The 19,821-nt window shown below is 45.0% G+C and overlaps 1 protein-coding gene across 3 annotated transcripts in view; it reads left to right on the top strand.

Moving 5' to 3' along the window:
* The first annotated feature begins 7,879 nt into the window (after positions 1-7,879).
* slc49a3 (solute carrier family 49 member 3) overlaps positions 7,880-19,821 on the top strand; it is a 98,159-nt gene continuing 86,217 nt past the window's right edge. For 2 of the 3 annotated variants that reach the window (XM_043674547.2, XM_043674546.2), the window contains exon 1: positions 12,817-12,958. In XM_043674547.2, the coding sequence (XP_043530482.2) occupies positions 12,824-12,958 (135 nt within the window). In that variant the 5' untranslated portion in view covers positions 12,817-12,823. Of the gene's footprint in view, positions 7,952-12,816; positions 12,959-19,821 lie in introns of those variants that run through there. The other variant, XM_043674549.2, reaches the window with a different exon arrangement.

Below are 19,821 nucleotides of genomic sequence, written 5' to 3'. Positions count from 1 at the left end.
AATCTGCAGCCCAATATACCAACATTTTCATGCACAAGTTCAAGCAAGACTTATTTGCTGCACAGGATCTCCAACCATTGCTGTACCCCAAATACATCGATGACATGTTCTTCCTTTGGACTCATGGTGAGGAATCACTGAAATAACTACAACGATATGAGCATGTTTCATTCCACCATCACAGTTACCATGAACTGTTGTTCACAATCAATCAGTCTCATTCTTGGATCCATGCATCTCCATTAAGGACAGACACCTCAGTACCTCACGACTGCAAGCCCTCATGATGCTGAACTTCTCCAGCTTCTACCCTAAACATGTTAAAGAAACCATCCCCTACAGACAAGCCTTGCATTTACACAGGGTATGCCCAGGCAGGAAGGAACATGACAGACACCGAAAGATGCCCTCATAAAAATGGGATACAATGCTCAACTCATTGATCACCAGTTCTGACATGCCACAGTGAAAAACTGCAATGATCTCCTCAGAAGCCAGACACAGGATAAGACCAATAGAGTACCCTTCGTCATCCAGTACTTCTCCAGAACACAAACTATGCCATGTTCTTCACAGCCTTCAACAGGTGATCAATGACTATGAGCATCTCGTCAAAATCATCCACACGCCTCCACCTTTCGCCTTCAAAAAAATCACCAAACCTGAAACAGATCATCGTTCGCAGCAAACTACCCAGCTTTCAAGACAACATCAACCATAATACCACACAAACCTGCCACGGCAACCTCTACAAGACATAGCAGGTCAGGCAGCATCCAGGGAACAGGAGAATCGACGTTTCGGGCATAAGCCCTTCTTCAGGAATGGGGAAAGTTTGTCCAGCAGGCTAAGATAAAAGGTAGGGAGGAGGGACTTGGGAGAGGGGCGTTGGAAATGTGATAGGTGGAAAGAGGTCAAGGTGAGGGTGATAGGTCAGACTGGGGTGGGTGCAGAGAGGTCGGGAAGAAGATCTCAGGTTAGGAAGGCGGTGCTGAATTTGATGGATTTGACTGAGACAGGGTGGGGGGAGGGGAAATGAGGAAACTGGTGAAATCCGAGTTCATCCCTTGTGGTTGGAGGGTTCCTAGCCGGAAGATGAGGCGTTCTTCCTCCAACCGTCGTTTTGTTGTGGTCTGACGATGGAGGAGTCCAAAGACCTGCATATCCTTGGTGGAGTGGGAGGGGGAATTGAAATGTTGAGCTACAGGGTGGTTGGGTTGGTTGGTCCGGGTGTCCCAGAGGTGTTCTCTGAAACGCTCCGCAAGTAGCCGGCCTGTCTCCCCAATATAGAGGAGGCCACATCGGGTGCAGAGGATGCAATAGGTGATATGTGTGGAGGTGCAGGTGAATCTGTGGCGGATATGGAAGTTTCCTTTGGGGCCTTAGAGGGAGGTGAGGGGGGAGGTGTGGGCGCAAGTCTTGCACCTCCTGCGGTTGCAGGGGAAGGTGCCGGGAGTGGAGGTTGGGTTGGTGGGGGGTGTGGATCTGACGAGGGAGTCACGGAGGGAGTGGTCTTTACGGAATGCTGATAGGGGAGGGGAGGGAAATATATCCTTGGTGGTGGGGTCCGTTTGGAGGTAGCGGAAATGACGGCGGATGATGCGCTGTACATGGAGATTGGTGGGGTGGTAGGTGAGGACCAGTGGGGTTCTGTCCTGGTGGCGGTTGGAGGGGCGGGGTTCAAGGGCGGAGGAGCGGGAAGTGGAAGAGATGCGGTGGAGGGCATCGTCGACCACATCGGGGGGGAAATTGCGGTCCTTGAAGAAGGAGGCCATCTGTGTTGTGCGTTTTTGGAACTGGTCCTCCTGGGAGCAGATGCGGCGGAGTCGAAGGAATTGGGAGAATGGGATGGCGTTTTTACAGGGGGCAGGATGGGAGGAGGTGTAGTCCAGGTAGCTGTGGGAGTCGGTCGGTTTGTAGTAGATGTCCGTGTTGATTCGGTCGCCTGCGATGGAAATAGAAAGGTCGAGGAAGGGGAGGGAGGAATCTGAGACTGTCCAGGTGAATTTGAGGTCGGGGTGGAAGGTGTTGGTGAAGTGGATGAACTGTTCAACTTCCTCTGGGAGCACAAGGCGACGCCGATACAGTCATCGATGTAGCGGAGGAAAAGGTGGGGGGTGGGGCCAGTGTAGTTGCGGAAGATGGATTGTTCCACATATCCTACGAAGAGGCAGGCATAGCTGGGGCCCATGCGGGTGCCCATGGCTACTCCTTTCGTTTGGAGGAAGTGGGAGGATTGGAAGGAGAAGTTGTTCAGGGTGAGGACCAGTTCAGTCAGTCGAAGGAGGGTGTCAGTGGAAGGGTACTGGTCGGTACGGCGGGAAAGAAAGAAGCGGAGGGCTTTGAGTCCTTCGTGATGGGGGATGGAGGTGTACAGGGACTGGATGTCCATGGTGAAAATAAGGCGTTGGGGACCGGGGAAGCGAAAATCATGGAGCAGGTGGAGGGCATGGGTGGTGTCCCGAACGTAGGTGGGGAGTTCTTGGACTAAGGGGGACAGGACCGTGTCGAGGTATGCAGAGATGAGTTTGGTGGGGCAGGAGCAGGCGGAGACAATGGGTCGGCCGGGGCAGTCAGGTTTGTGGATTTTGGGCAGGAGGTAGAAGCGGGAGATGCGGGGTTGTGGGACTATGAGGTTGGAGGCGGTGGATGGGAGATCACCCGAGGTGATGAGGTTATGGACGGTCTGGGAGATGATGGTTTGGTGGTGGGGGGTGGGGTCCTGGTCAAGGGGGCAGTAGGAGGAGGTATCTGCGAGCTGGCGTTTGGCCCCAAAGGAAACTTCCATATCCGCCACAGATTCACCTGCACCTCCACACACATCAACTATTGCATCCTCTGCACCCGATGTGGCCTCCTCTATATTGGGGAGACAGGCCGGCTACTTGCGGAGCGTTTCAGAGAATTGGTCCTCACCTACCACCCCACCAATCTCCATGTACAGCGCATCATCCGCCGTCATTTCCGCTACCTCCAAACGGACCCCACCACCAAGGATATATTTCCCTCCCCTCCCCTATCAGCATTCCGTAAAGACCACTCCCTCCGTGACTCCCTCGTCAGATCCACACCCCCCACCAACCCAACCTCCACTCCCGGCACCTTCCCCTGCAACCGCAGGAGGTGCAAGACTTGCGCCCACACCTCCCCCCTCACCTCCCTCTAAGGCCCCAAAGGAAACTTCCATATCCGCCACAGATTCACCTGCACCTCCACACATATCATCTATTGCATCCTCTGCACCCGATGTGGCCTCCTCTATATTGGGGAGACAGGCCGGCTACTTGCGGAGCGTTTCAGAGAACACCTCTGGGACACCCGGACCAACCAACCCAACCACCCTGTAGCTCAACATTTCAATTCCCCCTCCCACTCCACCAAGGATATGCAGGTCTTTGGACTCCTCCATCGTCAGACCACAACAAAACGACGGTTGGAGGAAGAACGCCTCATCTTCCGGCTAGGAACCCTCCAACCACAAGGGATGAACTCGGATTTCACCAGTTTCCTCATTTCCCCTCCCCCCACCCTGTCTCAGTCAAATCCATCAAATTCAGCACCGCCTTCCTAACCTGAGATCTTCTTCCCGACCTCTCCGCCCCCACCCCAGTCTGACCTATCACCCTCACCTTGACCTCTTTCCACCTATCACATTTCCGACGCCCCTCTCCCAAGTCCCTCCTCCCTACCTTTTATCTTAGCCTGCTGGACAAACTTTCCCCATTCCTGAAGAAGGGCTTATGCCCGAAACGTCGATTCTCCTGTTCCCTGGATGCTGCCTGACCTGCTGCGCTTTTCCAGCAACACATTTCCAGCTCTGATCTCCAGCATCTGCAGACCTCACTTTCTCCTCTACAAGACATACCAGATCATCGACATGGATATTACCATTACACGTGGAAACACAAGCTACCACATAAATGGCAGGTACTCATACATTCGGTCAATGCTGTCTACCTCCATACACTGCAGATAAGGATGACTTGAGGCATGATATATTGGCAAGACCATGCAGATATTAGGACAAAGATGAATGAACACCATGCAACAATTACCAGGCAGGAATGTTCCCTCCCAGTTGAGGAACACTTAATTGTTCAAGGACATTCAGCCTCCAATTTTCGGGTAAGCATCTTCCAAGGTGACTTTCGAGATTAACAACAATGCGGAATCGCTGAGCAGAAACTGATAGCCAACTTTCGTACTATGAAGACGGCCTGAACTGTGATCTTGGGTTCATGTCATGCTAATGTAACCTCACCACACTGTTTTGTATTTGTAAAATCTTCTTTACTGTTGTTTTGACACTATCACATGACAATTTGTTATGATCTCTCTCTACCTTAATTAGTTTGCACATTTTTGGATTACTTGTTACTTTGGTTAGACCCTGGACGTGCGACTCTTATGTCTATCATGTTATTCCAGCCATTTGGTATGTTCCCGGCACCACATTATTTTCAATTTTTTGTAATTATCTCTCTGCCTCAATTAATCAGATCATAGGTCATCCCTTCATTTCCTATTCAGCTGTTGACATTTTACTCTCATCGTCTGACACTTTTCATCACCTGCAGAAACTTGTTACTCAGCCTGTCGATACTCCACTCACACCATTTGTATGATATTTTTGATCTCTCTGCCTATCAATTCTGTGCCTGTTGGTTCCCTTCATTTCATCTGTCAAAGGAGCAGTGCTCTTAAAATTTGTGATTTCAAATAAATCTGTTCGACTACAACCTTGTGTCATGTGACTTCTGACCTTGTCCACCTCTGTCCAACACCAGGATGTCCAAATCATCAGAGCTGAAAATGTGTTGCTGGAAAAGCGCAGCAGGTCAGGCAGCATCCAAGGAACAGGAGAATCGACATTTCGGGCAGAAGCCCTTCTTCAGGAAAGCCATTCCTGAAGAAGGGCTTATGCCCGAAACGTCGATTCTCCTGTTCCTTGGATGCTGCCTGACCTGCTGCGCTTTTCCAGCAACACATTTTCAGCTCTGATCTCCAGCATCTGCAGTCCTCACTTTCTCCTGTCCAAATCATCAGTATTTTATACTGTGGTCTTGCTTGATTCTTACCTTTGATTCTTTTGCCTATGATTTTTCTTATTCCCCTTTCTGTCATTTGTACTTGTTAAAGAATCATGGAGCATGGAACCAGACCCTTGGGCCGAATCCGTCCATGCCGACCAGGTTTCCTGAACTGAACTAGAACCTGTTGTAAACTGTTGTAGTTGCACTTAGCTCTACCAATTCCGCTGGCAGTTTATTCCAATCACGCATCATCGTCTATGTGAAAAGGTTGCGTCCTCCATTCAGTCTTAGTAACATCCTTCGAAATCTTTTTTATACCCTTTCTAGTTTAATAACATCCTTTCTATAGCGGGGTGACCAGAATTGTAAGTAGAAATCCAAATGTAGCCTTACCAATGTCTTGTACGGCCGTGACATGATGTCTCAACTCCTGTGCTCAGTGCTCTGACCGATGAAGTCAAGTGTGCCATATGCCTTCTTCACATTCTGTCTACCTGTGACACCACTTTCAAGGAATTATATGTCTGTGCTCCTAGGTCTTTCTGTTTGACAACATTCCCCTGGGCACAACCATTAACTGTGTAAGTCCTGCACTGGTTCGACTTACCAAAATGCAACACTTCACATTTATCTGCATTAAATTTCATTTGCCATTCCTCTGCCCATTGCCCAGTTGATCACGATCTTGTTGTATGCTTAAGATAACCTTCTTCACTGTCAACACCAATTTTGGTGTTATCCACAAACTTACTAACCATGCCTCCTATATTCTCATCCAAATTGTTTAAATAAATGATGAATAACATTGGACCTAGCACTGATTGTTGTGGCACACCACTTGTTACAGGTCTCCAGTCTGAACAATAACCCTCTACCACCACTCTCTGTCTCCAACTGTCAAGCTAATTTTGTATTCAAACAGTTAGCTCTCCCTGGATCCCATGTAATCTAACCTTACTAACCTGTCTACTATATGGAACCTTGTCAAAGGCCTTACTAAAGTCCATGTAGACAATGTTTACCGCTCTGCTATCTTCTTGGTCACCTCTTCAAAAACTCAATCAAGTTTGTGAGACATAATTTCCCACACAAAGTCATACTAACTATCCCTGATCAGTCCTTGCCTTTCCAAATGCATGCAGATCCTGACTCTCAGACTCCCCTCCAACAACTTAAGCACAACTGATATCAGGCACACCAGTCTGTAGTCCCCTGACCTTTCCTTGCAGCATTTCCTAAATAATGATGTAACATTAACCACTCTCCAGTCTTCCAGTACCTCACCTGTGGCTGTTGATGATAAAAATATCTCTGCTTGGGGCCCATCAATTTCTTCTCTAGCTTCCCACAACGTCCTGGGATATGTTCCAACTTGATCAGGTCCCACATGTGTTCCTATACCTACCTTCATGTGTTTTAAATCTCCTGCACCTCCTCTTCTGTAATGTGGATTATTTTCAAGACATCACTATTTATTTCCGAGTTCCCTAGCTTCTAGATCTTTCTCCATGGTAAATACTGAAGTGAAATATTAATTTATGATCTTTCTCATCTCATGTGCTTCCACACATACATGGACTCACTGATCTTTACTGGGCCCTCTTCTCTCCCTAGTTCTCTTTTTTCTTTAATATTTGCAGAATTTCTTTGGATTGTCCTTAATCTTATCTGCCAAAGCAATCTCATGTCCATTTTTTGACCTCTTGATTTTCCCCTTGAGTGTAATCCTGTATCCTCTATATTTCTCAAGACATTTTCTAGATCCCAGGTGTTTATACCTGACATATGCCTCCTTTTTCTTGACCAGTGCCTCAATATCTCTAGTCATCCAATATTTCGTACTCCTGCCAGTCTTGCCTTTCACATTTACAGGAACCTGCTGTCCCTGAACTCTCATTATCTCACTTTTGAGAATCTCCCACATGCCAGATGTCTCTGTGACAATGCTGTCACTTTAAAAAGGTTATGTTGTCCTGGTTTTTTTTCTACAGAGAGGTTGTGAAGGCAGAGGTACCAAAGTGACCACAGGAGATGGCCTCAGTCAACATTCAGAAGAGGCCTTTAGGTTTTTTTAAAAGCATAGAGTCATAGAGATGTTCAGCACTGAAACAGATGCTTCGGTCCAACTTGTCCAGATATCTCAACCCAATCTAGTCCTACCTGGCAGCACCTGGCCCATATGCCTCCAAACCCTTCCTATTCATATACACATCCAGATGCCTTTTAAATGTTGCAATCATTCTAGCCTCCACCACTTCATCTGGCAGCTCATTCCACACACATACCATCCTCTGCATGAAAAAGTTGCCCCTTAGGTCTCATATCTTTCCCCTCTCACTCTAAACCTATGTCCTCTAGTTCTGGACTACCCCACCCCAGGGAAAAGATTTTGTCTATTTATCCTATCCATGCCCCTCATGATTTTATAATCCTCTATAAGGTCACCCCTCAGTCTCTGACGCTCCAGGGAAAACAGCCCTAGCCTATTCAACCTCTCTCGATAGCTCAAATCCTCCCACTCTGGCAACATCTTTATAAATCATTTCTGAACCCTTTAACGTTTCACAACATCTTTCCACTAGGAAGGAGACCAGAATTGCATGCAATATTCCAACAGTGGCCTAACCGATGTCCTGTACAGCTGCAACATGACCTCCCAACTCCTGTACTCAATACTCTGACCAATAAAGCAGTTGTAACAATGTAAAGAGACTGGCCAGTTCTCGCAGATCATGCTTTCTGGTATTTTTAGCTGTAACGATCAGATGCTATTTTGGTTCCGACGAGTTGGAGCCTCTGTAAAATGATTCCTGGCTGCTACATTCTCTGAAATCTCCCTTGTTGTTGTTTCCTCCTGGATTGGAGAATTACCTGCAAGAATCTGTGTCTGAATTTACCTTCCTGTTAATTAGAAATAGGTACTGTATCAATTCAAAGTTTGGAAGAAGATTTGTCGCTCGGGTGCTTGTTGTTGTGGTTCTGTTCGCCAAGCTGGGAATTTGTGTTGCAGATGTTTCAAACCCTGTCGAGGTGACATTCTCAGTGCTTGGGAGCCTCCTGTGAAGCGCTTCTGTGATGTTTCCTCCGGCATTTATAGTGATTTGTACCTGCCACTTCCGGTTGTCAGTTCCAGCTGTCCGCTGCATGGCTGGTATATTGGATCCAGGTCGATGTGCTTATTGATTGAATCTGTGGATGAGTGCCATGCCTCTAGTAATTCCCTGGCTGTTCTCTGTTTGGCTTGTCCTATAATAGTAGTGTTGTCCCAGTCAAACTCATGTTGCTTGTCATCTGCGTGTGTGGCTACTAAGGATAGCTGGTCGTGTCGTTTCGTGGCGAGTTGGTGTTCATGGATGCGGACCGTTAGCTGTCTTCCTGTTTGTCCTATGTAGTGTTTTGTGCAGTCCTTGCATGGTATTTTGTACACTACATTGGTTTTGCTCATGCTGGGTATCGGGTCCTTCATCCTGGTGAGTTGTTGTCTGAGAGTGGCTGTTGGTTTGTGTACTGTTATGAGTCCTAGTGGTCGCAGTAGTCTGGCTGTCAGTTCGGAAATGCTCTTGATGTATGGTAGTGTGGCTAGTCCTTTGGGTTGTGGCATGTCCTTGTTCCGTTGTCTTTCCCTTAGGCATCTGTTGATGAAATTGCGGGGGTATCTCTCGCAGGGGACGAAACATCTGCAACACAAATTCCCAGCTCGGCGAACAGAACCACAACACTGTATCAATTATTTGATTTAGGTTTTTCTAGTAGTTGTTATTCTAAATTCCTCCTTCTTTCATTTGTATTTTAACTATAGTGTTTTTGAAACGCATAAAAGTGGATAAAGCCCCAGGACCTGACCAGGTGTACCCTAGAACTCTGTGGGAAGCTAGGGAAGTGATTATTGGGCCTGTTACTGAGATATTTGTATCATCGATAGTCACGGGTGAGGTGCCAGAAGACTGGAGGTTGGTTAATGTGGTGCTACTGTTTAAGAAGGTTGGTAAGGACAAGCCAGGGAAGTATAGACCAGGGACCTGATGTTGGTGGTGGGCAAGTTGTTGGAGGGAATCCTGAAGGAGAGGATGTACATGCATTTGGAAAGGCAAGGACTGATTCGGGATAGTCAACATGACTTTATGGGTGGGAAATCATAACTCACAAACTTGATTGAGATTTTAGAAGAAGTAACAAAGAGGATTGATGAGGGCAGAGCGGTAGATGTGATCTATGTGGACTTCAGTAAGGCATTGGACAAGGTTCCCCATGGAAGTCTGATGAGCAAGGTTAGATCTCATGGAATAGATGTCAAACTTGCCATTTGGATACAGAACTGTAGTTCAAAGGTAGAAGACAGAGGGTGGTGGTGGAGGGTTGTTTTTCAGACTGGAGGCCTGTGACTAGTAGGGTGCCACAAGGATCGGTGCTGGGGCCATGACTTTTCATCATTTATATAAATGATTTGGATGTAAGCATAAGAGGTATAGTTAGTAAGTTTGCAGATGACACCAAAATTGGAGGTGGAGTGGACAGCGAAGAAGGTGACCTCAGATTACAACAGGATCTTGATCAGATGGGCCAATGGGCTGAGAAGTGGCAGGTGGAGATAAATGCGAGATGCTGCATTTTGGGAAAGCAAATCTTAGCAGGACTTACACATTTAATGGTAAGGTCCTAGGGACTGTTGCTGAACAAAGAGACCTTGGAGTTCAGGTTCATAGCTCCTTGAAAGTGGAGTTGCAGGTAGATAGGACAGTGAAGAAGGCGTTTGGTATGCTTTCTTTTATTGGTCACAGTATTGAGTACAGGAGTTGGAAGGTCATGTTGCGGCTGTACAGGACATTGGTTCGGCCACTGTTGGAATATTGCGTGCAATTCTGGTCTCCCTCTTATCGGAAAGATGTTGTGAAACTTGAAAGGGTTCAGAAAAGATTTGTAAGGATTTTGTCAGGGTTGGAGGATTTGAACTATAGGGAGTGGCTTAACAGGGTGGTGCTGTTTTCCCTGGAGCGTCGGAGGCTGAGGGGTGACCTTACAGAGGATTATAAAATCATGAGCAGCATGGATAGGATAAATAGACAAAGTCTTTTCCCTGGGGTGGGGAGTTCAGAACTAGAGGGCATAGGTTTAGGGTGAGAATGGAAAGATATAAAAGAGACCTAAGGGGCAACTTTTTCACTCAGAGGGTGGTACATGTATGGAATGAGCTGCCAGAGGAAGTGGTGGAGGCTAGTACGATTGCAACATTTAAAAAGCATTTGGATGGGTATATGAATAGGAAGGGTTTGGAGGGAAATGGGCCAGGTGCCGGCAGGTGGGACTAGATTGGGTTGGGATATCTGGTCAGCATGGACAAGTTGGACTGAAGTGTCTGTGTCTGTGCTGTACATACCTATGATTGTATGACTCTATGCTTAACACTGAGTGATTTGATGAGTGCATCACATCTGGAACAGCCACTTCACATTTACCTTTAAAATAAGAAAATGTTAGGCTCTTGGCTATCTTCTTAAAATATTTTTAAGAGGGTCTGGTGTAATCCATCAACATCCCATTACCTGTCAACAGCCTCCCCCAATCAACTTTTGACAGTTCCTGTCTAATACCATCAAAATTGGCCATGCCCCAATTTAGAACTTTAAAATAATGGGAAAGGAAAGATCTGGAGCACAAGTTAAACTAATAGAATTATAATGACCTGTCCCAAAGTGCTCCCCCACTAACACCTCAGCCATTTGCCCTGCCTTATATCCCCAACAGGTCACGTTTTGCCTATTCTCCACCTGCACCTCCACACACATCATTTACTGCATCCGCTGTACCCGATGTGGCCTCCTCTATATTGGGGAGACAGGCCGCCTACTTGCGGAATATTTCAGAGAACACCTCTGGGACACCCAGACCAACCAACCCAACCACCCCGTGGCTCAACACTTCAACTCCCCCTCCCACTCCACCAAGGACATGCAGGCCCTGGACTCCTCCATTGCCAGACCATAGCAACACGACGGGTGGAGGAAGAGCGCCTCATCTTCCGCCTAGGAACCCTCCAACCACAAGGGATGAACTCAGATTTCTCCAGTTTCCTCATTTCCCCACCCCCCACCTTGTCTCAGTCCCAACCCTCGAACTCAGCACCACCTTCCTAACCTGCAATCTTCTTCCTGACGTCTCCATCCCCATCCCCACTCCGGCTTATCACCCTCACCTTAACCTCCTTCCACCTATCGCATTTCCAACGCCCCTCCCCCAAGTCCCTCCTCCCTACCTTTTATCTTAGCCTGCTTGGCACACTTTCCTCATTCCTGAAGGCTGATGCCCGAAACGTCGATTCTCCTGTTCCTTGGATGCTGCCTTACCGGCTGCGCTTTTCCAGCAACACATTTTCAGCTCTGATCTCCAGCATCTGCAGTCGTCACTTTCTCCTAAATTCTTCCTCATCCAAGCCCTTAATACTATGTTAGTCCCGGTCTATGTCCTTGATTGCCCTTGCATTGTTCCGACCATCCTGCCAATTAATGGGTGTGAAATCATTTCTGAGATATGTAATAGTTGAGGAATGGGAGTGGATTCACAGCAAGGTTTTGTGGTAGTTAGAATAATAGAATTCCTATAATTCAGAGAGAGAAGCTATTCGGACTATGGAGTCTGCATAAACCCTCTGAAGCACGTCTTTGAAGACCCACCTTCACCCTGTCATCCCACATTTACTATGGTGGATCCATCTAACCTGTACATCTTTGAATTGTGGGAGGAAACTGGAGCACCTGATGGATACCCATACAGACATGGAGAGAATGTAGAAATTCCATGTCGACACTTGTCCCAGTCTGGAATCAAACCCAGATCCCTGGCACTATGAACCAGCAGTATTTACCACTGAACGACCATGCTGCGCTTGAGGAATGGGAGTGTCGCCTGAGCTGAGTTTTGCATTGTTTGAGGAATGGGAGTGGATCAGTCGTTGCGTTATGTGGTAGGATGAATGGGAGTAGATCCAGAGTTGGATTTCCGGTAGTTAAAGAATGGGTATGGATTCTGAACTGGGTTTTGTGGTGTTAGAGGAATAGGAGTGGATCCGGAGTCAGGTTTTGTGATGGGTGAGGAATGGAGCGGATCAAGAGCCGGATTTTGCATAGGTTGAGGAATTTGAGTGAATCCAGAATCAAGGTAAAAACAATGACTGCAGATGCTGGAAACCAGATTCTGGATCAATGGTGCTGGAGGAGCACAGCAGTTCAGGCAGCATCCGAGGAACTTCAGCAAAATCGACGTTTTGGGCAAAAGCCCTTCATCAGGAATAAAAGGTTTATTCCTGATGAAGGGCTTTTACCCGAAACGTCGATTTTGCTGGAGCTCCTCGGATGCTGCCTGAACTGCTGTGCTCTTCCAGCACCATTGATCCTGAATCCAGAATCAGTTTTGCGCTGTTTGAGGGACGGGAGTGAATCAAGTGCCAGGTTTTCTGGTGGTTTAATGGGAGTGGATCTGGTGCTGGGTTTTCCGAGGTAAAAACAATGACTGCAGAAGCTGGAAACCAGATTCCGGATCAGTGGTGCTGGAAGAGCACAGCAATTCAGGCAGCATCCAATGCTGGGTTTTCCGGGTTGTTGGGGAATGGGAGTGGTTCCATTGCCAGTTGCTGGGGAATGGGAGGAGATCCGGTGCCGGGTTTTGCCGGTTACCAGGTGTGGCTGATCACGGGATCTCAGGCGCCGTTGCCCTCAGCCGATTGGTCGAGGACCATGTGGACGTGTGCAGTGGATGGGGCGCCTGCGCGGTGGCGGCTGTGTTGCCGGGTCTCGGGAATGATGGAGCCGAAAGGCAGCGATGGCGGCCGTGACCGTGAATCAGAGGCCGGTCTGGCGTTGCGCTATCAGAGCTATCGGCGCCGGTGGTTGGTGTTGTTCGCCAGCAGTGCTTTGAGCTGCTCCAATGCCATGGTATGATGGGCGCTTTGCGCGGAGAGCCCCTCGATGGTTGTCACTGAGGGACTGCAGCAGGTCACCATGTTGGCTCCATTGCTGTTGGTCCTTGAGCTGAGGCTCCAGAGATCTGGTATTGCCTTGGTAAGTTAAAAATCACACACCAGGTTATAGTCCAACAGGTTTAATTGGAAGCACTAGCTTTCGGAGCGACGCTCCTTCATCAGATGATTGTCGCTCCGAAAGCTAGTGCTTCCAATTAAACCTGTTGGACTATAACCTGGTGTTGTGTGATTTTTAACTTTGTACATCCCAGTCCAACACCGGCATCTCCGAATCATGCTTTGGTAAGGGCCGAGTCCCCTGTATTGCATTTCTCGCCACTGTTTCTGTTTCATACTGCGGGATCTCTGGTGAGCTTGACGTTGCCTGTCTGGCAGACGTTTCCCTGAAGTTTGAACACTTGCCAGATTTGTAATACTGACGAATTGTAAATAACGAACTTGCATTATGTGTTTTGATCAAATCATTTTGATGCCTTTTCGAGATGTCTTAGGATTTCTTGACATGTTAAAAGAGGATTGACTTCAAAGGTTGCCGGTTGTCTTGGATGCTATTTCATGTGAGCACTGTATTGTGTGAATGACCTGGAATGTTTTCCATATCTATTGTGGCTGTCAGCTCCTAATTAGGAGAAAGTGAGGGCTGCAGATGCTGGAGATCAGAGCTGAAGATGTGTTGCTGGAAAAGCGCAGCAGGTCAGGCAGCATCCAAGGAACAGGAGAATCGACGTTTCGGGCATAAGCCTGAAGAAGGGCTTATGCCCGAAACGTTGATTCTCCTGTTCCTTGGATGCTGCCTGACCTGCGCTTTTCCAGCAACACATTTTCAGCTCCTAATTAGGGGTTGTCTCAACTACCAAGACTGACTGAGTTAAAGATCTGTCCAGCATTTGTCAGCTCTCGCAAAAGCACATGCCTGGTCTCTGGTTCTGACTATCATGTATATAAGTGTTTTGAACTTTGTCTAGATGTCTTGAAATATCTTTGGCAAAAATGTCTATCAGAAAACATGAGGATGTCTTCAGTGCACACAAGAAAGACACCAATGATGTTTAACAATGGTGTTCATCCCAAAGTTTTGAGGTTGATCCCATCCTCATGTCCTCAAGAATTAAGACCTTGTCTGTAGAGTGAGTTAGCAAAGGTCCATATAGGTTAGGATAGAAGATTTCTTTCACCTTGTCCTCAGAATCCAAAGTTAGTCCTAAACAGCTTTGAGTTCAGAATTGATTTTAGCAGATAATTCATGAAGTCTCTTCATGTGTTTGTCCTGGTTGATGCCAGTGCTAATATTTGCATATTTTGCTTTTGTAATCCACAAATTCTGTATTCTTGGGATTTTGCTTTCCGGAATAGAGTCTACCTTGTCTGTTTTCTTGTTTGTCTTCCTTGTCTCCACGCAGGCTTTATAAGGGCTTCTATCTTGGCCTTGTTGATGCAGGTTGTGATTGCTTTTGCAGTACAGCTTCTAACTGAAAGGCAATAATCTGATGGTGAATAAATGATTTCTGCTGTAAACCATGAAATATAGCTTCTTAGAAATGTTGAAATATGGAGGAGGAATGTAGATTTCTCAGGTAAATGACCAATTTCTGAATCTCTGGCAAAATGAAGAAATTCCAAGCAACCTTTAGAGATGTCATGACAATTGTAATTTTCAAGAAAGGTGACAAGTTGAGTATAATACCTGTACGGAATGGTACTACCATCAACAGTTGAGAAAGCCCTAGCTTGGTGACTAATTGCCCTCTTCAGTTGCAGTGGAGATGCTTCCAGAGTCTGATTATGGCTTCCAACCCACAGATGAGTAACTGACATGTTCTTCACAACACACTCAATCCCAGAAAAATGCTGACCCTTTTATAAATTATGTACTTTATTAATCAAAGGCTTTTGAATGATTAATCAAACAGACCTTTGGTGGGTTTTGGGAGACCAACTAATTTTAGTAACAGAATTTATGACAGTGTACAAGTAACAGTACTTTGTAATGTCTCCACCACAAATCCCTTTCCTTCAAAATAGATGCCAGATGGGTGTGTCATAGCAGTGATTCTGTTGTCAATCTATCATGCTGCAATAATGCTATTTGAAGGTATAACTACAGCACTAACCTCAACTGTCTAAAAGCTGAAATCGAGCCAATCGCTACTTAAGTAGAACTGCAGTCTGCTGACATTGAACTAGTTAATAATCATTGCAGAAATACAACAAAGTTGATGTATTCAGCAGAGCACAGAACTTGCCTTGAGTAGCACAAAGTCCTATACCAGATCAAATCCAATTGAGATTTGCAGTGAGGTATTTGAAAAAGTCTTTCATTTTCCATATATTGGAGGATATCTAACCCAAAAAGTAAATAACATACACCCCAGAGTCCTGTGTACTAGCTCAGCTTTAAGTTAAATATTTTTTGTTTTTGAGAATCGTGATATTGGACTGAATAATAATTCAAATCTGTTGGGCAGTGGTCCTTCTGACATTTGTGTGGTTTTGAACCTTGAGCAAAACTTTCGCCACATTGAGGCCTGAGGACGACAACCTCAACACAGTTTAAGATTCTGTGGATCAAGTAGGATGACAAAAGAGGAAATCTGACTTTTAACGCTCAGTAAGCATGGGTATCTTGCATAAACTGATGTGAACAGGACTTGGTGCTAAAATGCTTGATTTCAGAATTTCAAATATTCTATTTCACTTCAAGACGTATGTTCGGAGGGATCAAAAGGAGGATTTCCAAGATAGTTTCAAAGTTTGTGAAGGTGTGGTTGCACTAATATCAACGCATGGGAGCAGATGCCCAATTGTGACTGAAATGCCAACTCATCAAAACTTATGCCAAAACATTGTTGTGAACAAGAGTGAGCAAATGGTGCCGAGTGATCATGTTGCTGGCTTATAAACCAGAAGTCCAGGCTAATGCTATGGTGTTGTGGATTTGAATCCCACCACGGTAGTTGATAGTTTTAGAGTTCACTGAATAAAATTTGAAATATAAGGCTAGTCTTAGTAATGATAGCCATGACAAGTATCACTGTTATAAAAATCCATCTAGATCACAAATGTCATTTGGGGAAGAAAACTGGCTCCCTTACCTGATTTGGCCGAGATGTTTATCCTAGACTCTGAACAATGTGCTTGACTCTTAACTGTCCTCTGAAATGATCTACTGAACCACTCCAGTTCATGGGCAACAGAGCAATGTCACTGAGAGACAGTGAAAGACTGCAGCTGTTTAAGTGAACAATTTCAATACCCTTAACTGGCCACCAGTGTCCTCTCCGTGGTAGAATGTGTAAGTATAAGGTAGAGATCCTTAGTTCATCTGCAGACTCTCAGCCAGCATTGGCATCTCTTTCATCCTGCCATCTCTGAGGAAGAATCATCCTCAATAAGATAAATCTCTATTCATCAGTAATCTGTTACTGCTGAAAATGTTGCCACAGGATGCCTATCATATTGCTTCTGCAGAACATCAATTATTTTCATGACTGATAGCAATATGATAGTGCAAAAATAATTTTTCTTTTACCCTGCCCTTTATATGTTGTTTTGATTGGATGAAACTGGAGATGTTGTATTCAGTCTACTGTAATAATGTGCTCATTGTTGACTGAAAGAACTCATTGTGTACAGGCCATCTTTGGTTGATTATGTCAGGAGTTTCCTGATTGTGTATTTGTCAGCTTTTAATGGTAATATATTTTCAAATACTTGTGCTTTAGTATGTAGTACATTAATATAGTTGAATCTCATTTCCACTGGAGTGTCACTGCAATGTAAACTTCAAAAATGCATTGCAAAAGAATTAGTACTTGCCAATTTTAGTTAACTGTCAAGTTCAATAAATTGCTGAGTGATATTTGCAGAAGGTAAGAGAATGTGGAAATTGGCTTTGCTTTTTTAGAAAAGTTTTGGAAACAAGTAGAAGTAATAGATATATAAAATCCAACTACATGACCCATTCTGTTTGTTTCCTGGACATCCATAAGAATGGAAAACAATTGTCAGAATGGTAGAAGAAAGAAATACAGTTGTGCGTTCTTATAAAATATCTGCTATGCAGGTATGAAGGGTGAAAAATTCAGAAAACTGCACACCAAATGAGAGAGAGAGAGACAGAAGTGTTGTGGTTTTTAACTAAGATTGTGGAGGTGCTGGTGTTGGCCTGGGGTGGTGCACTTCACCTGACGAAGCAGCAGCACTCTGAAAGGTTGTGATTTCAAATACATCTGTTGGATGATAACCTGATGCCATGTCATTTCTGACTGAGATTTTTAACTGTAGTGACTTTTAAAATAAGTTGAATTCTCGGCTTTAATTACTATGGTGTTCCTGTATGAACAGCTTAGTTATTCTTGGGATTATTTAACTTCTCAGTTTAAATTTCCAGAAAACTAAAAGACAATCTTCAATTCAACTGATCGCTGTCCAATTAGAGGTGAGATTAATTTTAGTTACTCACTATAGCTGTAGGCACAGAAACAACTGGGGCAATGTAACTTCCCATTGGGAAATTGACTATGGTAGAAGTGGGTTGTGTTTGTGATCTTTTCTTTAAATTTGTTGACATGAGATTTTGTCTCCGTGCTTATCTGTCTCATTTCCTATTTCACATAACTGGATTTTTGCCCTTGTTTGTTTTAGCTAAGTGATTGACTTAACCCTTGAATTAGCATCAGTAACAACAAGAGCAATAACTGAGGGCAAGTTATTTAAGCTGGTAGATTTGTTTTCATATCTGTTACAGAGTCATTTGTTTATGAGAAAATGTTATACAGTTAACAGTTCTGATTATCTGGACTAATTTCAGACTGCAGACTTTATTGGGGAATTCAACAAAGTTGCAACCTCTTCATTTTTGAGATTGTTCCTTTTTCTTTTCAGAAAAGTGCTTTCACAGGGAGAAATGATGTGCCCTCCTTCTTTTGAAACAAGAAATTGGAATTGACTATCACATTTTATAGCATTTCTAAATATTTTGGTAGAGCAATAGAAAACTGAACAAGTTAAATTACTTTAATGCATATATTTATTGATCAATAATTAAACGGACTTAAATCTCGACCATCATGTGAAAACTTTAAGGACTGACACATTGGGGCTTGTGGTAAAAACAAAAAGAGAACTGATGTTATGTAATGCCAGTCATTTGGCATCTCGCTAAGGATGAGTCAAGGTTGAATTTCATTTAAAACTGGTTTCGCATCTTTACAATATTGAAGTTATTCCAGATTTTGGCAACCATAAAAATCTCATTGCTTGGATTCCTTGTGCCACCTCTTTATAGCCCCTTCCCAGGTACTTTTGGCCTTTAATGCCGATTTTGAATCATTTGTTACTGACTTGCAGTGGGTCAAGCTGGATTGTTATATTGCAAAACAAAATAAATATCAGCTTTGGCTGCATGAGAAACTTCAGTTCAAATTTGATGACAAGAGCCTGAACTGCAGACACTGCGAAACATCAGGAAGAGAGGGAGGTCTCAAGTTTCAGGGCAGAGTCACACCTCTGCGTAATTACACCAAACTTACACTGTAATCAGGGGCACAAAAGTGGGACAAAAGACTGCAGATGCTGGAATCCAAAGTAGGCAGGTAGGAGACTGGAAGAACACAGCAAGCCAGGCAGCATCAGGATGTGGTGAAGTTGACATTTCGGGCGTGACCCTTCCTCTGGACTGGAGATGAGTGTAGGATCTGCAGCTCCCCCAACTCCCACACCTAGCCCTGAGGAAGGGTTACCTGAAAAATCGACTTCACCACCTCCTGACACGAAAGTGAGAGGCCTTTCACAGAATCTCAGAATTGTTATGGTGCAGAAGGAGGCTATTTATACTTGTTTTATTAGCTCACGTCAATCTCCTGCCTTGGGTTAAAACATTTTTCCTGTAAACCTGTTGCCCCTTATCTCAAATCTACACCACCTGATCATTGAGTTCTCCACCAAAGGAAAGGTTCCTTCCTGTCTACACTATCAATGCCCCTCAATGTATGCATCTCACTTGTAACTCCCCACAGTCTCTTCGGCTCCAAGAAAAACAACACCAGTTTACTCAATCTTTCTTGATAACTAAAACTCTCGAGCCCAGGCGACATCCTGTAATCTAATCTAATCCTGGTAGATCCCTGCACCTTTCCAGTACAATCGCATTTCTTCTAGAATTGGAGAACTGCATACAATACTCTGTAGCCTAAACAATGTTATTTACAGTTCCAGCGTAACTTCCCTGTTTTCAAACTCTGTGCCTCAGATATTAAAGGCATTTGTCCGATATGCTACCTTAACCACTTGATCTCCTATCTTGTTGTCTGAAGGGACTGGTGGTCATGCACAACAAGATTCCTCTGAGCAATGCTTCCCAGGGTCCTACTGGTCATGTATCCCCTTGTCACCTTTGTTCTAAGTGCTACACCTGAGACTTAACCAAATTGAATTCTATTTGCCACCGATAAGGGAGTTAGCAGTAAGTCAGATGGACTTATCTCACTTAACAGCACAGGATGCGTTTCAGCTGTCCTTGGGGATTTATCAAATTTTAAGCCTGCTAGACAACTCGGACCCTCCTCTCTCTGTGCTAATTGATTTAATCATACCACAGCCCTTTCCCCGACCTTCATACCCATATCATCTCTCTCACTAGTGAACACTGACACACAATATTCATTTAGAACCCTATGCTTGTCCACTGGCTATGCATAATGAGCACATATCGATTAATGCTTTAAACTACATAGTGAAGTGGGTGGGTTCTGTTGCATGGAAAAGTATGGAAAAAGTTAAAGTCAGAAAGGGATCAGCAGAGGTTAAAGTTTCCAG

This window comes from Chiloscyllium plagiosum, unplaced genomic scaffold (assembly GCF_037043375.1).
Source record: "Chiloscyllium plagiosum isolate Xiang-an unplaced genomic scaffold, Cpla_swu_hap1 HiC_scaffold_36, whole genome shotgun sequence".
NCBI lineage: Eukaryota > Metazoa > Chordata > Chondrichthyes > Orectolobiformes > Hemiscylliidae > Chiloscyllium > Chiloscyllium plagiosum.
This window is presented reverse-complemented; position numbering and strand designations above follow the sequence as displayed.